We start from the raw sequence: 24708 nt of genomic DNA on the forward strand, positions 1-24708 counted from the left end.
TTTACTGTTCTTCATCCACCTCCCTTTTGTTTCCCTTTCTCATCCCCTAAAGAGTTATATATAGGCTCTCTTTTTTGTTCCCCTTAATGATATGATTGGGCAGAAACAATAAACAAACCCATTTTTGGTATGTTATTTGTCAAAAGTAAAATAAAAGAATGCTGTAGCTTTTAATGCAAATATGAATTTATCTATCTTTGTAAACACTACAAATATATACACATATTGATTCATGTTTAGAAAGGGAGAATCATACATTCTCTCTTTCTCTCTCTCTCTTTTGTTATTTTGCAGAGAAAAATAAGGAAGGAGAGGGAGGAGGTAAGTATTCTTTTTTGCTGAATAAATTCCACTCTATTTGATGTCCGCATTTTGTATGCATTTTGTTATTAACCCCTTAAATCATAAATGTGTGTATATATGTGTGTATATATAAATGTTGGTGTGTGTATGTATTTGGATATAAAAAATAACCCAACCTTTTTCTTTCTTTTTCTTTCTTTCTCTCTTTCTCTTTCTCTCTCTCTTTTTCTCTCTTTCTTTTAATTATTCTCTCCTTTTCTCTTTCTCTGCGCGTATACAATAATAATAATACACAAAAAGAGAGGAAAAAAAAAAAAGGTAAAATAACACAACAGCGGCATAACAATGAAAACGTCATCAAGCAATTGTGATAAATGCGCCCACGAAGATATTCATTTTAAAAATATGCTGGATCAAGACCTTGATAATCAAATTGCAACATTAAATAGCTTGACTATACAGGACCACGCTATGCTCGATACGTATGTATTATATAAAATAAGGAGAAATAGTTGTCAAATATACAAACATTAACATCATTTTAAAAATAGGAGATCGATAGGCAGTCCATTATTCCCCGAAAACACAGCATTTACTCCTCAATTATCAGATATTCATCTCTTAAGAAATAATACAGGTAAATATTTACATGTAAAAAGAATCTCTTTGTTTACACAACAAAAAAAAAAAGGTCGTAGCACAACACCAGACATATTAATGCGACACCCACTACAACATGATGAAGTAACTCGTCAATTGATCAGACGTGAAAGTTATCCTAATCTTGTAAGTGTATACACATACATATTTAAGTCATTCATCTTACTCATTCTATATCAGAATACTACATACGCTCAGCAAAGCTATCATGCTTATTCTTCTCCCTATTGGAATGATATGCAATATACACAAGAAACGAATGATGCTCCCTTTATGCGAAAATATTCTATGGATACTCTGAAAAGGCTAGATATATTCAGCAAATCATCTACCACAACATCATCCATCAACCGATTGACACCCTCTTACTCCAACCCTGACTTTACAGCTTCAAGGCGAATCGGAAGCTTAGATTCAGGTACTACAAGAGCACCTTTGTTAAAGTACAGCATGTTGAATGTAGACTACGCCTCAAATCATTCCTCGTCTACTACTACGTCATCTTCAACGACAACATCGAACAGCTTACTGGCTCCTCACTTTATGAGACCTACCAGCAGCCGTCCTCCTTCTCCCACGGGTTCTAGAAAGAATTCGATTACACACTTGGGACAAGGAGTTGTGCAAAGAAGAGCAAGCTCAAATAGTATCATTGAAGAAAAATTTGCATCCATGTGTTTAGAAGATATGAAGGAAGACTTTTATTTACTCTGCAAAGATCAATATGGTTGTCGATTCCTGCAAAAGAAGCTGGAAGAACAAGACTTTGAACAAAGAGAGATCATATTCACCCAGGTGTTTCCTCATTTTGTTGAACTGATGACCGGTAAAGCAAAAATATGCAAAAGGGTTCCCACTTTCTTATCTCCTTTTTTTTTATACATATAGACCCCTTTGGAAATTACTTGTGTCAAAAAATGTTAGAGCACTGTACAGATATTCAAAGAACCATGCTTGTTGAACAAGTATCAAAATCAATTCAAGATATCTCATTGAATATGCACGGTACACGAGCAGTGCAAAGAATGATTGAACTCATCAGTTTGGATGAACAGGTAAGGAGTCATCTTTTTTAATTTACATGACAATAAGCTCCTTAAACTTAATAATCGTATATAGATCCAAGAAACGGTTAGAGCATTATCGCCTATTGTGGTTATGCTGATCAAGGATATCAATGGAAATCATGTTATTCAGAAATGCTTGCATCGATTTACGAGCAAGGATAAGCAATTTATTTATGACGCTGTTAGTCAAAATTGCGTTGAAGTAGCTACTCATAGACATGGTTGCTGTGTATTGCAAAGATGCATTGACTTCTCTGCTATTCATCAGACTGTAAGCGAATGATAATCTATTCATTAGCTGTGTTTATTTATTTTATATATAGAAACAATTAGTCAATGAAATTATAGCTCATGCTCTAACATTAGTGCAAGATCCTTATGGTAACTATGTCGTCCAATATGTACTAGAGTTGGGTGATGCCAGCTTTTCCGATCAGTTGATTCGTCAGTTTATTGGGCATCTTAGCAGGTTATCTGTACAGAAATATAGTTCCAATGTGATGGAAAAGGTATATACATTTATAATCTTTTTGATTGCTTGTTAATCAAAATACTCCAGTGTATCCGTGTTGCTGAGGACAACACTCGTCATGACTTAATTCAAGAAATGATGAACCAAGACCAACTTGAAAGATTGTTAAAGGACTCATATGCAAACTACGTAGTTCAAACCGCGCTTGACTATGCTGATGATAAACAGCATCAACAATTAGCCGAATGTGTTCGTCCTTTACTGTCTTGTATTCGAAATACATCTTATTGCAAACGTATTCAAGGAAAACTAAATAGACAGCAACAGTCCAAGCAGTATAACAACGCTGGTCTCTTGGGCTATTCTCTTGGTTTTCATCCCTTGATGACTTCGTTTTCTAATTTTCCTCCAAACCCATAATTATGTAAAACAGTGATCTCAATATATACACATACAAACATACTCATATCAGCAACAATCTCTTTCACACACACGCACACACATACAATACAAAGCAATATATGTATAATATTTCCCCTCCTCTTTCTCACACATATTTCTTGTACGTTAATAACTCAGCTTGACGCACGCTTACGTTACAACCTTTTCTTTATTTTCCATTCTTTTTTTATTATTTTTATTATCTTTTTTCTTTTTAGTTAAATAAATAAATAATGTGTCGCGTCTTTCAATAAACAAACTTTTCCCTCGTCATCCAAGCCTTTTTTAAAAGGATTGATGCACGTTGTTTAGTATCAATTCAATTCTGTTACCACCATAGTTCTGTAACGCAACTGTATCGTCATAGTCCGCAAGTTGAGAGTTTGCGATGACCATCCTTTTGATATGAGGAGCCTTTACGTAGAGTAATTCAAGAATTACCCTGATCTTCAGTAATCGTGTTTGATTCAATTCGATTGTTGACAAAGAATGATGCTGCGGTCCATTCTTCCTAGGGGCGATCTTTTTATGGAATTTAGGTCCTAGACCTTCTAAAGTTAAACTGTGAATGAAAGGGCAGAACTGAAGGATGGTGTCAAGATCAGGAGAATGGCTGCTGAAAGAATAATTGCTTATAGTCAATTTCGAGAACTTGCTTCCAGCGTTTTTCATGTAGCGAATACAAGGAGATACTGAATCCCGTGTTGGTTTCCATGTTGCTATATAATAAAGCTTATGATTACCGCCGTTGTCCTTGATAAGTTCCAATTGAGTTCGCTCATATCTTGACTCGGATATGTCAAACTCTGCTTCCGTATCCTGCACGAACCAACACGTTTGGATTGTTTCTTCTATATGGTCATTAGGACCCTCTACGTCTAGTTTAACCGAGTATTCTATTAATGATTGTTGAAGGAAGGGAATCAGCACCCTCTGGAGATACTCGGTCATTGATTTTGTCCAAATATGCGACTTTCCATGGTAGATTCTTAGGACCAGTTTTCTTAGACCAGTAAATCGTTGGATGATATAGTTTAGGGAGGACATGCAAAATTTGGGCAAATAAATATTAAGCTTTTCCAATGTTGGATAGCTAGTCAATTCACCATGAGCCGTGTTGGGAGCATAGAATGGGTGATCGAGTTGAAAACAGAGCTTCGTCAAGGCTGGACATGCCTGCAACAGATCATGGAGGTAGATCATCGTTTTTTGACTTCCTGCCGAGATGTTCAAATGCTTCAAATTTGGAAACAAAGACAAGTAGTTTAGTAGATGACCAAAAGACTGTTGTATCCAGCTATCGCATGAGCAATGAATCACCAGTGTGTGAAGTTGAGCACGAAAGAGGTAAAGAGAGCTGTAATAACTGCTTGCGGCCTCTGCTATTCTTCCTCTGTATGGCCCGGGATAGATCAGAGTCTGGATACGATGGAGACGAATTTCCTTCATGTTTGATAGGTATTCCCAATAAATCGAGTAGAGTGTCATAGAGAGCTTTTCGAGACGAGTGCAGTACTGGATCAGTCTTCTGAATTCTTCGTAGGTCAGGTTATGCTCATGATTGGGACATGTGCAACACTCGATATCTAAGGACTTGGTATATAAGAAAACAGGATGTGTGGACTGCTTGGATACATCAAAGCAGCGCAAAAGAGCCAAAGCATTTGTATTATCAATAGCGATTTCTTCATAACAAAAACGTCTTGTAACCTCTGACCAGCTCTTGCAAACACGTTGACATGTAAATTGATCAGTTTTGGATAATGACTCAAAGATAGATGCCAGCACTTCTCTTGGTAGATGTATAATTGAAGGCATTCAAAGAATAAAGAAAGGAAAGAAAAAGGGAAATGGTTGAACTTTTGGTAAAAATGGCTGACCTTGTGCATATGTTTTGCGTAACACTGGATCTACCTGCATATGACAAGGAAGAGCAGCAATGGGCTTTGCTTACAAAATATATATAAATATACACGCTCATTTACTAGTGATTTTTGCTTTGATCAAATATAGTTTTATCATAAATTTCATCAAAATTTATAGTTTTGAAATTTTTAGTTGCCTTAAATGTTAAAAAATTTAACCTGTAAAATACAAATAAACAAGGCATAATGAAATGTCGGTATACATCTGCGCTTGTTGGTATCTCCCTAAACAAACATGGTCTACAAAACATCTTTGTAGATCATACACCCTTTATCAAGAATGACTCAAAAAGTAAAAAGGAGTCCTGTTTATATCCAGCCAAAACAATTGAGACATTAGTGTTTTGAGCATAATTCCTTGCTGCCCTTTAATATACAAGATAGAGCTCATCTGCTGAGAATTTCCTCGGAAAATCATTTACTTTAGGCTTTCATGAATTTAAGCAACGGATCATTAGCAATAATATCTTTTGCTTATTAAAATAAAGAAGAGAAAGAGGCTCTTTATGAAATTGGCTGTGTGTAGTACCGCGGTTATTACGTCTTTCTTTATAAAAGTTATGCAGGCCGACTTTATCGAATGATAAAATCGTTATCACTTTATATCTTTGCTTAACCCCTATTATTAATTTCCCTTAGAAATCCTCTTATTTACCTGGTAAAGTTTAAAACAAAGTCGAGTAGATTAATTATGGCCCTTTGATCGGATGTTCCAGCTTTTATTTTATAGATGTCTGTGATTTTTGGTTGGTGGACTGAATATGAATAACTAAAAAAAGGGACTCAGCACCACTTTTTTTTTTTTTTTTCTCTTTCCTGTTCAACTTTTCTATATGAATTCAACTCTACAACAGGAAAATATTAAACCGGATACATTATCCTTAGACTTATGGGATGATGAAGTAATGGCTATATGGGTTCCTATTACTGTCTACTGGGTTGTCTGTACTTTTTATGAAATCTTGATGAAGTTGAAGATTCCTTTTTTTGAACAATATAGAATTCACTCACCAGAGGATCGTCAAAACAGAAATAGAGTTTCATTCAAAAAGGTCTTAGTTATGGTTGCACTTCAACACTTGGTTCAAATCATTCTTGGAATTGCCCTTTTCAAAGGAGTTGACCATGCCGCAGATCAGTTAAAGTATGAACAGGCTATTGCAAGATACACAAACTATATGACCCCTCTGATGGTTAAATGGATGGGATTACCAATAGAAGAGTGTTATATAATGGCACATCAGATTGCTATATTCATTCAAAACTATATCGTGCCTTCCCTTCAGTTCTTTATTGCCATGTAAGATTATATATAGATTATATGGCATCTATATATTAATATATATATTATTATAGGTTTATTGTTGATACACACCAATACGTTCTTCATCGTATGGCACACACTTATACTTTTATGTACAAGTATATGCACTCACATCATCATCGACTCTATGTGCCTTATGCATTTGGAGCACTCTATAATCATCCTCTTGAAGGCTTTTTATTAGATAGTTGTGGTGCTGCCCTTGCATTTGAGCTCACTGGTATGTCTCCTCGTCTGGGCATGTACTTTTTCACCTTTTCCACACTGAAAACAGGTAAGAATAGAATATAAAAGTGTGAATCGTATTAATGATTTGTAGTAAATGATCATTGTGGTTATTGTTTCCCTTGGGACCCCTTGACAGTCTGTTTTGGAAATAATGTGATTTAGTAAGTATTTATGGCTATAGAGAGAGAATGGAGTTTTCTTATAATTTATTAGCCATGACATTCATCATCAACCTCATGGAATCAAAACCAATTTTGCTCAACCCTTTTTTACATTTTGGGATAAGCTTTTGAATACAGAATACCATCAAGTCATGAAGGCTAGAGAAGAAGCAAAGATGAAAAGTAGATAAAAAGAAAGAGACTTGACAGTAGCATACTTCATCATTTTATTTTATTGCATTCAGTTACTCAGTAGTTGTAATAGTGGTATCATTTGTATAACATATTAATTCCCCCCCCTCCCCCTCTTTTCCTATTAATTCTTTTAATAATACATAATGTAATATCAACTTGTTCTTTTTTTTTGTTGTTTATTATAAAAGAGAATTTACCATGATATGTTGATAAACCCTTACAGTGGCTTTAACAGGGCACATTAACCTTATGCACAGTGCATTTTTTTTTTCTGTGACTTTAAGGAAACGGTATACAAAGAGAGAAAGAGAGGCATAAATACACTCTCTTTTTTTTTTTCCTTTTCCTTTTTTTGTTATTTTATTGAATATGCCAAAACGCAAGGCAATCACAGAACCAGCTCAACTAATACCAAGAAAGCAAAGGTATGCTAATAAAGCACCCAAGACAAGGTAATGAATATAGTCTACATTTACTCTTCATTCCACTCACACAGAAAAAATAGTAAAGAGCAGGTATCTCAAAGAAACGGAAATACAAATTTAGAAAAAAAAATAAACAACGCGTACCAACTGACGCGCGTTATCAGAAAATATTTGATAGACATTGTCAGTTGTGGTATGATAAATACAAGGATTCAGATAATTCAGATATAATGGGTCCTGATGGTTGTCAAGCCTTCTTTTCAGATATTGGCGTATCTCTTGAAAGTGTAATATTAAATAAAGGAGAGAGATAGATAGATAGATAGATTGGAATAGAATAACGGAATTGATCTCTCTATAGATCACTCCTTTGATCATTGCCTGGAAAATGAATTGTAGTAGAATGGGATATATTACCAAGAATGAATGGCATCATGGGATGAAAGCATTAAAGTAGGTCCTTTATTTCAATAACATCAAAACACTCACACCGTTTTATGTTAGCGTTGAAAATGAAAGTAAACTAAAACTGGCACTATCAGCAACAGAGCAATGTGTTGAGAAGCATGATAAAGAGTTTGAAGGATTATATAATTTTTGTTTTCCTTATGCAAAGTCAGAGAATCAAAAGAGTATGGATGTGGAGGTTTGTACATTATTTTTATGAATGACATTCAGTTCATCAGCTTAATAGGTTGCTATTGCTCTTTGGCAAGTGTTGTTGGTGAATAAATATCCTATTGTCAAGCCATTTATCCAGTTCCTTCAGGTAAGTTTACTCACTCATCATTCTCTCTTTTTTTTGTTTTGTTTTTTTGACTCTTTGTATTGCATAAAGGAAAAAAAGCCAGTAAAGGTCATCAACAAGGATCAATGGAGGAGTCTATTGGAATTTGGCAAGAATATACCTGAAGATCTATCAGGATATGATCCTGTTTCTTATTGTACGTAAGAAAAAAAGAACATGGCAAATAATTCACAACATTTTAGGGCCAGTACTGTTTGATGACTTTGTTGAGTGGAAGAAAAAGCAAGAGAGTGATGTATAATTTATTTCAAATGTGTATTCGTTTGTGCCGTTAGAACCTTTTCTTTACAACCATCAAGTAGATCTTTGATGTGGACTATACTCAATTTATTAAATAAAGAAAACATTTCTAAAAAGATGAATACAAAATCAACAACACTATGGCCCAAGTGCATTAGGCGTCATCTTCAATAAATCATTACACATAACAAAGCATAGGTTGTAAATACAAAATATTTAATAGCACAAAAGTACAATATATATCATTAGTCTGCCCTTTTTTTATGTCATTTAGAATGCACCTTCAGGGAATGGTCCATATTGTGCAATATCATCTATCCTTTCTCCTGCTACATCATAAGATATACGTAATCGAAGTTTAACCGTTGTCTTAAAGAGTATTAGTTACCGTGGCTTGATTGCTACTTGTATTCTCTTACCTGTTGTGGATTGTTTACTCGCATTAGTTGCTTTTCTGTACCATTAGGTTGAACCATATTACTTGTGGCTGCATTCATCTGTAAACGTTGGCTCTTGGGTACGGCAGCTTGGAACTGTAGGTTACTGATAGTTGCTTGTCCATTGTTTATGAATAAGGCTTGTATATTAATAATAGCTGGATTTGTACGATCTTTAGAGGGCACAAGACGAATGGTAAGTCCGTTCTTTGAGTAGGCCTCATAACCTTTAACAGAATCATTAGCAGGGCTAGATGATGTGGTTATTGAGAAGGATTGACCCAGGGCTTCCAAGGGATCTACAGGAGGCTGTGTAGGCTTTGGTGTCTGTGCTTGACTATGTCCCAAGAGATTCATCAAGTCATTATTCATACTTGGTGATGTTGCACTTGTAGTAATAGTAGTAGTAGGTGCAACAGAAGAAGAACCTCCAAAGAGGTCAGCTAGCAAGTCTGCATTAGAGGCCTTGGGTTGCTGAGGCGACATGGTCGCGGTAGGACTTTGCACCATAATATCAGAGCTATCACCACCACCTATATCACTACCTCCGCTTGTTCCAACACCCATAAGGTCCAAAAGTAGGTCTTGATCTGAAGGACCGTTAGCCTTGCCAGAAGACGCGGTGTGTCCAGTATGAGTGTTGTCCGAAGTAGAGTTGTTTGCGATAATAGTACGAGGTTCGGGAACAGGCATACGTTCCAAAATGGCGGGTCGAATAGAGTCATATGAGAACAGGTTGGTATATTCAACAGCACGTTGCTGTATTTCAGCTTCCATGCTGACAGTGTACTGATTAAGTAATTCTTTGATCTTGGACTGGGCACTTGCATCTGACAGACGAGATGACAGTTTCATTAGAGCAGTTGTCACATACTCACGTGTTACTTGATTGGCATAAGGTCCTAAAAGAATGGATTGGAGCAATCCGATGACTAAGCTGTCAGATACATCAATGACCACGCCTTCTTCTTCTTCAAACGCGCCGCTGCTGACGAGCACATCACCATATTCACCAATAACCCAAACACCTGCTAATACCAAACCTTCTTGGGAAATGTCCTGCTTCAATGCTGCATACAGCTTCTGGACAGTGTATTGCTGCAGATCACTCGAACTGGCAATAAGACTAATAAAGCCAGCAAGGACTTCTTCACGAACATAGTTTCCAGCTAATTTAAGCATGCGAAGCATTGTATCAATGTGCCAGCGCTTATTGGGAGCAAATCTATCTGCAGCAAGTGCAATCTTTGTTGTCATTCCTTGTTTGAATTCCGTATCGGCTACTTCCAAGAAAGCGAGCAACTCACGTGTCAATACCCGCACATTTCCTTCATTGATCAGCGCAAAGCTCAATTCCAAAGCACGACGACGGATGGATATATCACCGTCTCGAAGACAATCAAGAATGATATTACGATGTCTTTGAACCGCTTGTGTTTCTATGCCGACCGTCTTGTTTAGTGTCTCCAATGCGACATATCTATAATACAAGTAAATCAAAGGGAATGCCGATATACAATAGTATATAATTACCTGATGTTATTATCTCTATTGCTCAAGAACTTTCCTAGAATATTGATCGCCAATACACGCAAACCAGCTTCACTTTCAATATTCATAATAGTCAACACGGTTTCATAGAGAATCGAATTGCCCACATTTTTCGTGTTTTCCGTGTTTGTTGCAACCTGGGCAAGGATATCATTCATCGCTTCGGATGCTTCACGATCGCCTTTAGCGAGTATACGTAGTAAGCGGAGTATCTTGATTTGAAGGAAAGGGTCGGTAACACCTGTAACATCATGCTCTGGAGAAAATCCAGCACTGGTGAGGTTTTTGAGATGTCTGACAAGTAAAGGAACAGCCTATATGTCAGGCGTCAGTATGTTATCCAAATGAAAAAGATGGGTGTACCTTTCTGAATGTAGGGATTATTTCCGGATTCTGTTGGCATATCTCTGTTACCAAGGTGATACCGGTGATAAGTACACCATGACTACGGTCATTTAACAGAGACTTTGCTTTAGATAAAAAGTTTTCGTGTAGCTCTGGTACTCTAGAAATGATACGTAAGGCACATAGAGCCGCCTGATAAAATATATAGAGTAAATCTTTAGCTCTCCCTTTTTTGTTTGTAGGTCATTTATACCTTTTTACGAATATATGTATTTGAGCTTCCCATCAACTTTTCTACCTCTGAGCATAAATCACGAGCCATTTCTGAAGAGGAAATGTTTCCCATTGTACATAATGCTAAACCGACTACAAACATATTACTGTGGTTCAAGTCACTATATTGGGGTTAGCTTCCCTGTTTGTGTTTTCTATTGATATTTACTTTTTTAAACTATTTGTCACCAAGGTCAACACTTCTGTCTTTTCGTCAATGAGAAGCATAATGCCCAAGTAACCCAATCGTTTATCAGCATACTTAGGACTTGCAACTAATTTTAAGCACTCCATTTGACCAAAGTGCGCAGGATAACCGAGCATGTGAATATAGAGTAATTTTGCAACATTGGTATGGCGTGTATCAGGATTTTCACTTTTGAAAGCTGTTCTAATGTTGGCACTTTCTTTTTGAATTACTGCTCTTTCTTCAGCTGCAGTCTTGCAGGCCCTTACTGCTCTAATGAGGTCTTTTGAACAATATTAGTATATATTGTTTCTTTTTGTGTGTGTGTACCTTTCAGTCTAAAGAGAGGTAATTTCGCAAGGATTTCTTGCGAAATTTTATTAATACTGTTCATCATCTTGAAAGGGTTGTTTAATAAATTGCTGTCAAGAAGTGAATTGTAGCAGAGTTATTATCAGAATCTACAGGTCTTGTTTCTTTTTACACAAGATGAAATAAATATAAAAAAAAGAAAGACAGAAAGGTGCCTTTGAGCGGCACGTCACTTGAACACAAACGGAATCTTAAATTGTAAATTGAATGGGCTGCATTGAAGCATATTATTATAGACACACGCTTGCTTAGTAAACTAGTGATTATCATAGACTATGAGCACTGTATAATAGATTCATCTATTTAATCATTCTTTAGCTGTCAGTCTTTATTCACTATGTCTAAAATGGTGAGGGGAATACTTTAGTCCTTTAATTCATTTTCGGGATGTTTGTATGCCAAGGCTACAAATTTATTATGTCTTCCTAACGCAACTATGATTGTTTGGTTAATAAATTATAAGCTGAAATAACCATCGTACCTAAGCGATCTTTGGCATACAATTCTACAGTCGTAAAGGCTAATGTCTTTCCTAATTTATCCACTCTAGCCTTGAGTGTAATGGTCTCTCCTAGCTTTGCTCCACTAATGTAACTGATGTTGATATCTGTGCTAACACCTGTAGCATACAATCCCTTGGAAGCAATTGCTAACGATCCACCAATATCTACCTTTGGGTAGATTAGATATCAATGGGTCTGTTGCCTAAACAAAAAAAAAAAAAGGTGAAGCACTTACTGCTGTAGCCAAGAGGCCACCATGGACGGACTCTAAGCGATTCTAACAGGAGGAGTTAGATGAATGATAGATAGAAAATGGCTCAATAGAACAAGTAATCTTACCAAGTGTTTCTTTTCTACCTGAAACTCGGCAGAAACACTGCCATCCTTAGTATCAACCAATTTGAGCTATCAAAAGAAAAAAATCAAGTGTCATTAAAGGGTAATTGTGCACTATAATGCTTTACTCCAGGTAAGACAAGTGCATCATATCCACCAGCAGCGTGGAAGCTCTATTTTCATCATATAAGAATAAAAGGACATTGATGGACTTATCCATGGTACCTTTAACACTTTTTGCACAAGTTGAGGTGATCTTAGTACAACCGAAGGTATCATAAAATAAAAGAGAGAGAGAGAGAAAAATGGAAAAATGGAGAGGGAAAAGACAAGCTCTGATGCGGAAGTTGAACATGAAGAATAGGTTGATTTTTTCACAAACTGGCGCTATAAAGACTTTAGGAGGTTTTTATATAAACAAAGAATGAGAAAGAGAAAAAGCGAGTGAGTCAATCAGAAAGCGTGTGCATGCAAAAGAAAGGGAGGAAAGGGGAGGGATTGACCGACTAAAACAAAATAGAAAGCTGATGTGTTTGATGTGTCAAAAAGTGACTGTTTCGTTACAAACTGACGCTTCAACTTGGTTTTTTCTTTTTCTCTTATTTTCTTTTTTCTTTATAATAAAATCTTATGGAGAATCAACAAAAGTCAAGATCACCTACTGACTTTCTGAGCACAGTACTGGGTCAACCTGTTAAAGTGAAGCTTAATTCTGGCATTGACTACAAAGGTAATTATTGGAGATGAATGAAATATAAATTAATAAAAAGCATGATTAGGAACATTGGCTTGCTTGGATGGTTATATGAATATCGCGTTAGAGAATACAGAAGAATATGTTGATGGTCGATTAAAAAACAGATATGGAGATACATTCATTAGAGGCAACAATGGTAAGATGTGTGTTTGATAGACGATGATATACTGTGTAATCTAACGTTGACTTAGTTTTATATATCAGTGCAGATAAAACTGCATAATATTTTATTATCATTAAAATAGCATCATCATATTTAACACTAACATATTATACTATTTTCTATTTCTTTTCTAGTCAAACAAGCAAACAAAACGCTTTTTATAGGTGTGGGCAGCCTTCTTTTTACTAGTAAAAAAAGAGGCCTAGGAATTAGTGTTATTCTGTCCATGTATAAAAAAGCGAAGATTTACCCCCCTTTTTTACGTATCATGTGTACACGTAAGAATGACACTTAATAAACAACTCGAGTATCTTCTTGTAAGTTTAAAATTACAGCAGTAATAGACGTTTAAAGAAGCTTGGGCGTTTATCCCTTGATCCAGTGATTTATGAATACAGTCAAAGTCTAAATTTGTGTATTATTCAAATCCCCATGATATACACTTTTTTATCAACCAAATGAATCAGCAGCTACATGAAAAAGTGAAATTGAGAGTCCATCAGTTATTGATCAAGACATAAGCACTTCAAATGCAATACACAAATTAGCCAGCTTAATTAGTAAAACTAAAGAATTCTTTTAAATAATGTCATGCATTACCAATAAAGGGGGGGGGACTGTATGAGATCGTTTACTTTTTCAACTTTGCATGTTCTTTTTTCTGTTAATAGAATGCACTCAGTGTAAGCCTATTTAAACTAAATGCTTTCTATTTAAAGAGAAAAATCAAAAAGAGGCTACATAAAATATATTAATAACTGATACACTCAAAACATGGTGTTATCAATATCTATCATGAAAGAATTATATCGAACGCGTTCAATTTTGATGCGATCGTAGTGCATTCATGAATATCCTTACTTGTTCCTGGTACCTTTAAGAAGGGGGTTTAATTAATGCAGACAGGTGTCTTAACAAGCTATTCAATACGTAATATCTATACTATTCTTATTTTCTCTTTTATTCATGAAGGAGTTTCTTTCTTTGCATGACAATGGCCTTTTTTGAACATTTCATCAAAAAATAAATTGACAGCCCGCTCACGGGAACCGGGTATGCATGTTCTATTCTCTTCCAAGAAGTTAAACAATAAGTTCTCATTTTATATATCGCAACCGAGTTTATCTAAAAAGAAGAGCTCAAATAAAATAAATTATGGTTTAATGATAGATCAAGCACGTTAAACTTGGAATCAAACAATAAGACGCGATATTTAATAATTTACAAGAATGATCCAAAGGGACTAATGCAAGTATTGTCCTCCAAACAGACTCCGGGACTTTTTTTTATTTTTCATAAGCAACTAAACGGAAATATCCGGATCACACAAAAAAGCTCTTCCTCTTTACCCTTTTCCCTCAATTATTTCCCAGGCAACATCCATCGGAAAGTTAATATTGAAATGATGTAAACTTTTTCTAAAAAAAAAACTTTAAATAAAGAGGTTTACATACTTCTTTTCTCTTCTTTTTCTTTTCAATTTTCATAAACTCGAGTTAAAATGGGTCTCCTTGATATTGTTCCTCCTGGTGTCGTTACTGGCAAGAATCTCTTAAAGCTCTTTGAATACGCTCGTGCCAATAACTTTGCTATTCCTGCTATCAACTGTACCTCTACCAGGTAAAGAGAAAAAATATAATCATGTGGGGTACCCCAGGTTTTTTTTTTCTGTTCCGTGTTATTAACTGTTTTAAAGTACCGTTAATGCTGCTCTTGAAGCTGCCCGTGATATTAACTCCCCTATCATCATTCAATTCTCCCAAGGTGGTTCTGCTTACTTTGCTGGTAAGGGTTTAGATAACAAGAACCAAGAGGCTTCCATCATTGGTGCCGTCGCTGGTGCTCAGGTACCCTCATAATAGAAAAAATAGATACATCACAAAGCTAACACGAAAAAAAACACGTCATTAGTACGTCCGTGCCGTCGCCAAGGCCTACGGTATCCCCGTCGTCGTTCACTCTGACCATTGTGCAAAGAAGCTCTTGCCTTGGTTTGATGGTAATTTTATTTTCTCACCCCACTTACTTTATACTAAGCTAACATTTAAACAACAGGTATGCTCGAAGCTGATGAGCAATACTACAAGGCTCACGGTGAACCTCTCTTCTCTTCTCACATGCTTGATCTCTCTGAGGAATCCAAGGAGGAAAACATTGAGATCTGCTTAAAGTACCTCAAGAGAATGGCTGCTATTGACTGCTGGCTCGAAATGGAAATTGGTATCACTGGTGGTGAAGAAGATGGTGTCGATAACTCTGGTGTTGACAACGCTGCTCTCTACACACAACCTGAAGACATCTGGGATATCTACAAGGCTTTCAAGGAAGTAAGTAATCTCTTCTCCATTGCTGCTGGTTTCGGTAACGTTCACGGTGTCTATGCTCCTGGTAACGTCAAGTTGCACCCCGAACTCTTGGGTAAGCACCAGGCTTACGTTAAGGATAAGCTCCAGAACGATGACCCCAAGCCTGTCTTCTTCGTCTTCCACGGTGGTTCCGGATCTACTGAAGATGAAATTGCCGAAGCTGTTCGCAACGGTGTTGTCAAGATGAACGTTGATACCGATACCCAATGGGCTTACTGGAAGGGTATTAAGGAATTCTATGAAAACAAAAAGGATTACCTTCAAGCTCAAGTTGGTAACCCCGAAGGTCCCAACAAGCCAAACAAGAAGTACTACGACCCTCGTGTTTTCATTCGTGAAGCTGAAAAGTCTATGACTAAGAGAGTTCAACAAGCTTGTAAGGACTTGGGCAATGTTAACACATTGTAAATAATTCTTCATTCCCCTTCTTTTCAATTTCATCCTTTTTAATGTTTGTTTATCATTTTTAATTTAAAAAAGGGAAACTTTTTTTGTTATCAAATAAATAAAATGTGTGGTGTAGGCTAATGCTGCGCCTTCATACAAGTTCTGAAATTTACAGATATACACAAATACATTTATTATTTCTCTATTTACATTAAAAATCATCGTCACCGTAATCGTAATAATTATCGTCATAGTCATAGTGATCCTGCTCGTATCCTCCATAAGGAGCAGCGATTTCCTCTTCTTCGTCTTCTTCCTCATCTTCGTCCTGTTCTTCATCTTTATCTGTCTTTCTCACCTTTGCCTGCGGTAACTCACCAGACTCTTCCACAACCTCATAGCCGTCAAGATCCACATCGTCTGCCTTTCGTTTCAATGAGTCTTGCTTGATCTTCTCAATAGATTCAGGTGATTCAAACATATCGTCAAATACGGCTTGGTTTATTTTTTTTGAGACTTTCTTTGCTGCCACGAGTTGCTTGGCTGCTTCTGCAGGCGTGGATGCTGAGGACATTGGCTTCTTTTTACGAATACCTCCTTTCTTCCTATGGTCTTTGCCTCCCTTATCTTTTTCAACCATTCGGCGTACTGCCATTTCTTCCAGATATTCTTTATTTGCGTTATACCAAATTTTTGTTTTCAGTGCTACTTCATCTTCTGTCAAGATCATTGCTTCAATTTCATCACAGTCAACGTCCGACAAGTTTTCTTCATCCTCTTCCTCCTCCTCCTCTTCTTCTTCGTCCTTTTCTTCTCCTTTATTGTTATTTGCTTTTTCTACAAGATGAGTCCCATTAGAATTTGTTTAAAAATAAGAAAGAGACGACTTACCAAGTTCTTTCGCAGCTTTATTAACAGATTCATCCTGCATCCACTCTTCAAGGTCTTTACTAATCTCTTTTGCATCCTCAGCTAGATTAGGGTTCAACATGACTTCCATCTCACCCGCTACCTTTTCTCTTGCTGCCCTGATGATTTTCATCTTTTCTTCAGGTGGTAAATCATTAAATGCAGGGCTATTTTTGATGTTCACATAAGATGCATCCTTATCTCCAAGCTGGTCTACAAGTGTTGAAATATGTGCTTCTTCATCTAATACTGATATCTGAGTAGCAATTTGTGTTTGACTTTCGTCCATGTCTTGACTATCTTTAATAAGGTCTGGTATCGATGGTAGGTCATCCTTTATATCAATTTCTGTACTTAAATCCTCTTCTGCTGTGTTCAATTGACTCTCTGTATCTTTAACTAAATTCTTGTCTATGCTAGCTACTTTTGCTATTTTATCTCCATCTGTTTCGGTATCCTTTTCTAATTTGTTCTCTTCTCCATCTTCTGTTTTTGATATTGATTGTAAGGCAGCCTCTTTCATTCTATTCTTTTGGAATGAAGGTGGATCTGCTCGTTTTTCCAACCATATTGTTCTAAAGTCGCGAATAGACAGTTTAGATGATTCAGTCTGGTTGAATTCATTCAATCTCTTTTGAATCGTCACTTCTGCTACTTTGACAACATAAATCATCTCACGAAGCGTTCGACGGAACCCGTTCATTCGAGCGGCAATCAGCAAACAGGCGCCACAGATACCAGCTGGACGACGGCCAGTGACGATCCAATCTCTGTCCATACGCTGTGCAATACGAACAGCGTCTTGTGCAACTTTTTGTGTATAGTCTCCAAAATCAAGAGCAACTGCAAATCGTGAAACATAAAATGAAGGATCGACATGTGGTAGATTGAGATTCAACACTCGACAGAGTTTTAGAAATGTAGCACCTAATGTAAAGACATTGACCTGACATGAAGTTAAAAAAAATAAACGCTCATAATATTAATGATCTTACTTGAAGAATGTCTGAGAAATCGATCAACATGTGTGCACTCTTTTCACTTCTACATACAGCATATAAGCAAACGGCAGCAACGTGCTCACTGCGGCGACCTCTAGTAAAACGATTGACAACGGCTAAATTATAGTATCGCTGGGCTGCTTCTCTGTAACGTTCTGGTAGTCGTAGACCGTGTGCAAGACTGGCAATTTTTTGTCGGCCTATATGTATAGGGAGAATTAGTTACAAAAAAGGAGAGAAAGGATATAAGGATTGTACCATTCTCAAGGGCTTGTTCTTGTCCTTCTCTTCCTCTGTTTCTACCAAATAAGCCTCCACCGGCAATACGACCTATTCCAAAAAGTCAACACATAATTGCGCAACATATTTCAATTAATTATTACCTGAGTCTCCTGCAAACGAACCTTGGAGAATTGCTCTACCACCAGAAGTTTCTCCAAAGGTGACTTCTGCAACAATAGTATTTTCTTCCAGTACCTTTTGCAACCCAGTTAGCTTTTTTTTTATGCATTAAACGATTTTAGATACTTACTGTACCACAGTCAATACAGTAACTGGTTCCTGAGGCAGCATCCGATTCTGTTCTATTTGAGCCACAATTGCTACAACGCATTTGCTGGTTATACTTTTCTTTAAAAATAAAAAAAATAAAAAAAAAATAAAAGAAAGGCAAGTTATTGGTTTTGACTGTAAAATTTGCACGGAAGGCTGTTTTTATTTTGCGGGCCGTCGTTTTCTTTTTGTGGCTCGTAAGTTTTGTTTTGTGGGCCGAATTTTCTGCTTTGCGGATATTGATTTTTCCACTCTCAGTTTACTGAATGTTTGAAAACTTCATAAATTTGTATTCGACATCAAATAACATGGAAATGCTTTGGTTCCGGGGTAAGTTTAGCGTGGCGTCACATATTGAGGAGTTTTGTTCATGATATCACATGTAGTGTCTGCGCGTAGTATTCACCTACCAATTGCCTATTGACAACACAACGCTAAATATGGGTCGATCTATTCCTAATGGTGTTTACCCGGATTACGTACTTCCCGTGAAGCTTGCCAATGCTTTTAAAGTTGAAAGTTTCATAAGTTCTATGCCAGTGAGAGAGTGGGCTGATATTATAACCATGATCAAGGCGTATGTGGTCCACTACCACCGTTTGGAAGAGCCGGCCGATGCATTGAAGGTCATCAAGGAATGCTTCAAGGATATTGGCGACAAGGGCACATCAATATCTATATCGTACTATGTCAATGAGCTCCTTAAATACTACATAAGCACAGAATGCATTTCATTACATTGTATACACGAGAAAGAAAAGCCCACAGCTCAAAAGTAGCAGAAGGGCATTAATCAAAGATTGTTGGTTTAAAATACGCGGAATTGGGATTTCCCATAGCCAAGAGAAAACTGCAGAAAAAGACAACAGACAAATCCCAAAAGAAACAAAATCCAATTTGACTTTATCATCAACCTCCATCGTCAATTCTCCATTAATAAATATGACTTTAACTTAAAATGTATTGTATATAAAATTGCTGAACAAGTGATTAAGTTGATATGGGATTACACACAAGGGAACTCAAGTGATTTCACGATTCGCATATTTTTAGTTATCATACAGGATGATTTTCAGACATGCATGTTACATCATCTATCACTTGTTTATTTCAGATTTGACATTTATCAATAAATGATGGTGTGACATGACTTGCAAGAGAGAGGGAGAAAGACGTATTTTCATTTGTTTATGTGAATTATGGAATTGTCATTCAAGAATCCTGCAACAAGACGACCTACAGAGGTTGATGACGACAAAGATCGTCGTTTAATTAAACACATAATGACAGTTTGTCGAAAATCAAAGGAGGACGAGATTCCACAATTGCTTAAAGATAAAATGCCTTCAAAAGAGATTATCGAACTGGTGTCTAGCAGCGAAGAAGAAGAAGAAGATGAAAGAGAAATAACGTATGCAATTGAAAATGGAATGTATACAGATGACATGACGGACATTGCAAGTATATCAAGCATACAGTCAGAAGCTAGCTCAAGAGAAAGTGTTGAAGACATAAATAATGATGACTCCTGCTCTGATCAATTTGAAGAGCGGCAATCAAGTGATACCCAAGATGATGATAGTAAGGAAAGAGTACGGTGGTTCTTGAAAGCAATGGCTGAATATGACCACCCAAGTGTTGTGATATATGAATAAGGCTTTTTTCTTTATTTACAATGAGTGAGTTAGTAATAAAAAGCTAATGTGCTTCCTGATATGCTTTTCTAAGTGTCTTTACAACTTGACTTCTTCTTTCGTATAGTCTTTGAACATTTTTTATAAATACATCGTCATCGGATACTGACATGGCTGAGCCTAATGTTTCCATGCATTGATCAAGATCTGAAGAAAGTAATCGACCTGTAATATGTGTATAAAAGTAAGAAAAGGATTATCTATATTAATAGAATGACTCTACCTTCATATTCCTTTAGGAGTGCTATTACCACAAAGAAGAAGATATCATAGCCACATAGAAAATAGATATCCCAAATACGAAGAAGAGTATGATATTGAACAACACCACCTGTAAATAGAGTTATGTACCATCTGGTAGCATAAATGTCACTTGATAAGCCTAGCTCATTCTTGTATTCGTCAGTTTTAAGGTAAATGCCATCAAAGAGATAGTTACCAGATGATGATATAGTCTCGGCCGATACCGCTTTAGCAAGTTATCTTGTATAAAAAAGCTTTCCATAAGAGTAGGAAACCCAGGAATATATAAATCATGCAGCTTATCACGTAGAAACATACGACGCAGCATCAAAAATGCTCGCTATCATTAAATGAGCTTCCTCTGTTATCAAACCAACTTTTATATTACCTCTTCATCACAATACATCAAAATGGTCGCCACTATGTTGGTCATCCCTTGGCAGTATCCAACTTCTTCATCATAGTTAGAAAAGGCTCTTAGAACATTAAATAGTGCTCGCTGTCTAGTAATAATGATAATGATAATAATGAATAATCTATTGTCTTTCTAACTTGCAAAATCATACCCTGATCCGTATCTTTGCTTAAACATGATGTGATCTCTTAATGTTCTAGGAATATCTAGATCTATCTGTCTCTCATGTGGTGATTCCTTTAAGAGCAATTCCTAAAGTAAAGTTTTCCTTTAATACATAACCTCTTTTTATACGTTCACTAGCGCATACGTAACCTGATAGGACTTCTTATATGCATAATCTTCTTTTGCGCTTCTTAAACCATCTGTCACAAGATAATACCAAACGTCCCTTCTCCAGCAGTCAGGGATACCTTTGTATACTCTCCTCCGTAATTTGCTAGAGTAGCTGAATGTGTATGCTGTTTCACCATCAATAAGGATTCTATGGGACATCGCTGCCCATTTCTCTGCCCTTTCTATTTCCTTTTCTTTCAAGAGTCTATAATATATTAATTCATCTATAATGCTATTATCTAATAAATTACATAGAGTCTGCCTCAGTCTGTTGAGTGTTCAAGAAGCCATATCTACGATAAAAGTAAGAAAAAAGGGGAGTATTAATAAAATATCTTTCAACAAACCTATCTGTCATTGCATACCATTTCTCCATTTCAGAAGCAATATCAGGTGTTTTTTCAGGTCTTTGTTCATACTGTTGAATTATTTCTCTTTTATCTCTAAGGGAAAGTGAAGTTCTAATGGAGGAAGTTGCAGTTATTATTGTATAGTCAGTATCACTTGATCCACTTGTTAATGTTGGGCGGCTGCTGCCACGTTCTACTTGCTCTTGTGCTTTAGACAGTTCTATCCAAATGGGTATTGGAGGACATGAACGGTTTGTGTCTACAGCCATTAGAAAGAAAACGATAACAATATAAAAAAAAATGGCATTGCAGGATTTAATTGGCTATTCTACATAAATCATTCACCGACTGAAATATAATTATGCCTATTTGATCTAGAGAGGGAGAGGGCGATCATTTTACCATCATGACGACATATTCTTTGACATAAACTAGCCATACGCATCTAGGAACAAAAGAAGACTTTGAGAAGACGAGGAGAAAGCAGAGAAAAAGAAGAAAAGATCAAGAATAGGTTGACATTGCTTTCTCGTCTATAGTACACGAGACAAGGAAGTGTTATTATTGATTATCCATGAGATAATAAAACGCCTTGACCTCCCTTTAAATACCAAATGTACACTGACAGGTATAGTGCTGAGACTGATGAGATAAGCAAAGCTGTGTGAATATGCATTGTCAAATGTACTTTATCCATGACTTCTTGTTAAATGCAGACAAATGCTGTGGATAGGGCGCGACTTCATTTTTCGGAAAAACCTTCTAGTTGATATCAGATACATGATGCCATCTGATGACCCTTCAAGTATATTTTTTTGACCTTGGTATCTCTTTAATTATAAAAAAAAAAGGGGGGAGGGACGAATAATGATATGAATAATAATACAGATAAAAGTTATCTAATAATTCTTCCCCTATTAAAGAAAAACCAACAATTCAAGCTTGCCTTGAGCCTGTATCACAACAGAAAAAGTCACTTATTAATTGTTTCTTTTTTTCCCTTTTTAAATTACTTCTTCATCCCCTTTTCAATTACTTTCCTCATGGCTACTGCTACTCCTTTGCAAGAAGTACATAAACATATTAAAATACAACCTCCTTAACTTACCTGCATATGTGTTAATAGACCACTCCTTTAAACGGCTATGTCGGTTTTGACACAATCACTCAGCAAATAGAGAAGAAGTCTCTTAAACGAGGCTTTCAATTTAACGTCATGGTTGTAGGTAAAGGGAGCGACGAATGGTCTATCATATATAAATCACATAAAGAGAAAGATGCTGACTATTGTATATAAAAAAAAGGTCAAACAGGACTCGGTAAATCGACTTTGATCAATACATTATTTGCTTCCCACCTTATCGACAGTAAAGGAAGACATAATGTGGAAGACGTGACTAGACAGACAACAGAAATAGAAGCTGTATCCCATGGCAAGTATCGGAAGAAAAAAGAAAATAGTTCTGTCTCTAATTTATTACTGTGTATGCAGTCATTGAGGAAAATGGTGTTCAACTGAGATTAAATATAGTAGACACACCAGGTTATGGTGATCAAGTCAATAATGAAGGATGGTGAGTAATACAGATAATAATAATATGACTCTAACACATCAATATCAGTTGGGAGCCAATCATTAAATATATCAAAGACCAACACTCTGCTTATTTGCGTAAGGAACTGACAGCACAACGTGAAAAGTTCATTCAAGATAGTCGAGTTCATTGCTGTCTTTATTTTATCTCACCTTCGGGTCATTCGTATGTTTATTCACAGAAAAAGGTTCTGTCGCACATGATTCTTAATACACTTACCTAGGCTGAAGCCAATTGATATCATCGTTCTTAAACGCCTAGTCGAAATTGTCAACGTTGTTCCTGTAATTGCTAAATCGGATTCGATGACAGTCGAGGAACGAGCTGCCTTTAAGCAAAGGGTAACGAAGGGCTCAAATTGAAGAATGTGAATTTTATTAAACATCTCTTTTATAGATCAATGCAGAATTGGCTTTTCACAATATTCAGCTTTATCCTTATGACGATAGAGATTATTATGATGAAGAAGAACAAATGTTGAATGCGAGTGTTCGAGTAAGAGATAAAGAAGAGAAAAAGTATATTGTTGTTAATATTTTATAGGAACTGCTTCCTTTTGCTGTTGTAGGCTCTGAAAGACAGGTAGTTGTCAACGGAAAAGCTGTTCTTGGCCGTAAGACGAGATGGGGAACGATCATTGTCGAGGACGAAAATCATTGTGAATTTATTCATTTACGAAACTTTTTGACCAGAACTCATCTTCAAGACTTAATTGAAACTACTTCCTTATTCCACTATGAAACCTTCCGTTCTAACCAACTGATGGCTATCAAGGAGTCTGTCAGTCCACAGTCGCCTGCTTCACCATCTGTTCCTGCATCTAATTCGCCCAGTTCTCCCGTCAGTGCTACTTCAGGCACAAGCCATGGTGGTCCTATACCAGCAAAGTAAGCATACCTAATATGGCTGAAGATGAGAGGGAACATTTCATTTTATTGATCGTTTGTTGTTTAGAGTATTCCCTCCTTTTGCTTAAAAAATGCTTCCCTTATTATTTATGTATTAAGTTTACGCTCTAGCGAAATAAATAACGATAATGTAATAACCAGCATGATTTATCTTCTTTTATTCTTGTAGATTGAATGGCCTTATGTGATTTAGAAGCCAAGGAAGAATCAGTCTCTCTCTTTCTTTTGTATTGATTTAAAAGAAACAATCATGTCCTTGTTTAGTCTTTCGGACGTCTGCCGCATCGGTAAATTGCCAGAAGAAGAGTTTATCTTGCATGGCTCAAAAAAGATAAAGAAGTAGTAATGATGTTTATTTCGAATAAATAAAGCACGAATCGAAGAGCTAATACCACAACTGGAGCCAAGTGGGACTGGTGCAAGTATGAACAACAACTTTGTATCTTAAACGCGAAACACTGTAACGAACAGCATTTGCTTAGACAAGTACTATAAACCAGTCGGTCAATGAAAGAGACTCAATCGAAACTAGGCGCGATTTCATTCCAGTTCACAATTAATTATACATGAAAGTGTCATTTTGTTTGTATATCAAAGGTATGTCATGTGCTTGGCTGACTAAAAGGGATTAAAAGATGATCAATCTATTTAATATGGCATCTGCAAGTTTACTCCACAAGTTGCATATGGAATAGCTACGAATCAAACAGGGTAACTCTAAAAGAATCTTTTTTTTTTTTCAATACTGGCAACTGCATGAATGTCAAAGGAGGGGAACA

At 36.4% G+C, this 24708-nt stretch overlaps 12 protein-coding genes across 12 annotated transcripts; 7 read left to right on the top strand and 5 right to left on the bottom strand.

Moving 5' to 3' along the window:
• Positions 1-1635: 1635 nt before the first annotated feature.
• Positions 1636-2922, top strand: RHIMIDRAFT_284889 (ARM repeat-containing protein; the record flags this gene model as incomplete). Its single annotated transcript, XM_023613216.1, has 5 exons — positions 1636-1789; positions 1852-2018; positions 2083-2301; positions 2354-2539; positions 2590-2922. The coding sequence occupies 5 exons, from the start codon at positions 1636-1638 to the stop codon at positions 2920-2922; spliced, it is 1059 nt and encodes a 352-aa protein (XP_023470936.1).
• A 306-nt stretch (positions 2923-3228) lies between these two features.
• Positions 3229-4761, bottom strand: RHIMIDRAFT_243329 (uncharacterized protein; the record flags this gene model as incomplete). Its single annotated transcript, XM_023609928.1, has 1 exon — positions 3229-4761. One exon carries the CDS (start codon positions 4759-4761, stop codon positions 3229-3231), a length of 1533 nt encoding a protein of 510 aa, XP_023470937.1.
• Positions 4762-5701: 940 nt separating this feature from the next.
• RHIMIDRAFT_196528 (uncharacterized protein) lies at positions 5702-6772 on the top strand (the record flags this gene model as incomplete). The annotated part of the gene is made up of 4 exons (XM_023606134.1): positions 5702-6168; positions 6225-6466; positions 6512-6581; positions 6634-6772. The coding sequence occupies 4 exons, from the start codon at positions 5702-5704 to the stop codon at positions 6770-6772; spliced, it is 918 nt and encodes a 305-aa protein (XP_023470938.1).
• A 751-nt stretch (positions 6773-7523) lies between these two features.
• On the top strand, positions 7524-8450 carry RHIMIDRAFT_4918 (DUF298-domain-containing protein). Its single transcript, XM_023615315.1, has 5 exons — positions 7524-7654; positions 7706-7847; positions 7896-7970; positions 8040-8145; positions 8192-8450. The coding sequence occupies exons 1-5, from the start codon at positions 7590-7592 to the stop codon at positions 8248-8250; spliced, it is 447 nt and encodes a 148-aa protein (XP_023470939.1). The 5' UTR covers positions 7524-7589; the 3' UTR covers positions 8251-8450.
• Positions 8337-11542, bottom strand: RHIMIDRAFT_4959 (Adaptor protein complex AP-1 gamma subunit). The gene is made up of 7 exons (XM_023615321.1): positions 11373-11542; positions 11025-11325; positions 10836-10977; positions 10601-10774; positions 10220-10551; positions 8669-10166; positions 8337-8612 (listed from the first exon to the last, which is right to left on the bottom strand). Exons 1-7 carry the CDS (start codon positions 11437-11439, stop codon positions 8520-8522), a joined length of 2607 nt encoding a protein of 868 aa, XP_023470940.1. The 5' UTR covers positions 11440-11542; the 3' UTR covers positions 8337-8519.
• Positions 11543-11777: 235 nt separating this feature from the next.
• On the bottom strand, positions 11778-12532 carry RHIMIDRAFT_232666 (esterase; the record flags this gene model as incomplete). The annotated part of the gene is made up of 6 exons (XM_023607788.1): positions 11778-11848; positions 11896-12085; positions 12153-12194; positions 12257-12322; positions 12382-12426; positions 12479-12532. The coding sequence occupies 6 exons, from the start codon at positions 12530-12532 to the stop codon at positions 11778-11780; spliced, it is 468 nt and encodes a 155-aa protein (XP_023470941.1).
• Positions 12533-12883: 351 nt separating this feature from the next.
• On the top strand, positions 12884-13233 carry RHIMIDRAFT_232667 (u6 snRNA-associated Sm-like protein LSm6-like protein; the record flags this gene model as incomplete). Its single annotated transcript, XM_023607789.1, has 3 exons — positions 12884-12983; positions 13033-13146; positions 13202-13233. The coding sequence occupies 3 exons, from the start codon at positions 12884-12886 to the stop codon at positions 13231-13233; spliced, it is 246 nt and encodes an 81-aa protein (XP_023470942.1).
• A 1441-nt stretch (positions 13234-14674) lies between these two features.
• RHIMIDRAFT_284892 (fructose-bisphosphate aldolase, class II) lies at positions 14675-15947 on the top strand (the record flags this gene model as incomplete). The annotated part of the gene is made up of 4 exons (XM_023613217.1): positions 14675-14793; positions 14870-15020; positions 15085-15172; positions 15229-15947. 4 exons carry the CDS (start codon positions 14675-14677, stop codon positions 15945-15947), a joined length of 1077 nt encoding a protein of 358 aa, XP_023470943.1.
• Positions 15948-16137: 190 nt separating this feature from the next.
• On the bottom strand, positions 16138-18500 carry RHIMIDRAFT_288174 (cyclin-like protein; the record flags this gene model as incomplete). The annotated part of the gene is made up of 6 exons (XM_023613542.1): positions 18369-18500; positions 18220-18313; positions 18095-18166; positions 17831-18036; positions 16818-17781; positions 16138-16763 (listed from the first exon to the last, which is right to left on the bottom strand). The coding sequence occupies exons 1-6, from the start codon at positions 18447-18449 to the stop codon at positions 16138-16140; spliced, it is 2043 nt and encodes a 680-aa protein (XP_023470944.1). The 5' UTR covers positions 18450-18500.
• Positions 18501-19587: 1087 nt separating this feature from the next.
• RHIMIDRAFT_232671 (uncharacterized protein) lies at positions 19588-20043 on the top strand (the record flags this gene model as incomplete). The annotated part of the gene is made up of 1 exon (XM_023607790.1): positions 19588-20043. One exon carries the CDS (start codon positions 19588-19590, stop codon positions 20041-20043), a length of 456 nt encoding a protein of 151 aa, XP_023470945.1.
• A 43-nt stretch (positions 20044-20086) lies between these two features.
• On the bottom strand, positions 20087-21695 carry RHIMIDRAFT_232672 (RabGAP/TBC; the record flags this gene model as incomplete). Its single annotated transcript, XM_023607791.1, has 8 exons — positions 20087-20247; positions 20306-20474; positions 20522-20665; positions 20714-20828; positions 20892-20992; positions 21056-21281; positions 21328-21369; positions 21424-21695. The coding sequence occupies 8 exons, from the start codon at positions 21693-21695 to the stop codon at positions 20087-20089; spliced, it is 1230 nt and encodes a 409-aa protein (XP_023470946.1).
• Positions 21696-22469: 774 nt separating this feature from the next.
• On the top strand, positions 22470-23912 carry RHIMIDRAFT_284893 (septin ring protein; the record flags this gene model as incomplete). The annotated part of the gene is made up of 8 exons (XM_023613218.1): positions 22470-22496; positions 22553-22652; positions 22731-22859; positions 22919-23000; positions 23049-23186; positions 23245-23362; positions 23418-23516; positions 23565-23912. 8 exons carry the CDS (start codon positions 22470-22472, stop codon positions 23910-23912), a joined length of 1041 nt encoding a protein of 346 aa, XP_023470947.1.
• Positions 23913-24708: the final 796 nt, after the last annotated feature.

The sequence above is a fragment of the Rhizopus microsporus genome, assembly GCF_002708625.1.
Source record: "Rhizopus microsporus ATCC 52813 unplaced genomic scaffold scaffold_1, whole genome shotgun sequence".
NCBI lineage: Eukaryota > Fungi > Mucoromycota > Mucoromycetes > Mucorales > Rhizopodaceae > Rhizopus > Rhizopus microsporus.

Excerpts from the sequence above, each read along its gene's own strand:
- RHIMIDRAFT_4918 (XM_023615315.1), top strand. The coding sequence starts at position 7,590 with ATGAATTGTAGTAGAATGGGATATATTACCAAGAATGAATGGCATCAT. Across the intron at positions 7,971-8,039 it reads CATTTATCCAGTTCCTTCAG|GAAAAAAAGCCAGTAAAGGT; the intron begins GTAAGTTTACTC and ends TATTGCATAAAG. Across the intron at positions 8,146-8,191 it reads ATATGATCCTGTTTCTTATT|GGCCAGTACTGTTTGATGAC; the intron begins GTACGTAAGAAA and ends ACAACATTTTAG.
- RHIMIDRAFT_4959 (XM_023615321.1), bottom strand. The coding sequence starts at position 11,439 with ATGATGAACAGTATTAATAAAATTTCGCAAGAAATCCTTGCGAAATTA. Across the intron at positions 11,326-11,372 it reads ACCTCTCTTTAGACTGAAAG|ACCTCATTAGAGCAGTAAGG; the intron begins GTACACACACAC and ends ATTGTTCAAAAG. Across the intron at positions 10,167-10,219 it reads AATAGAGATAATAACATCAG|ATATGTCGCATTGGAGACAC; the intron begins GTAATTATATAC and ends CTTGTATTATAG.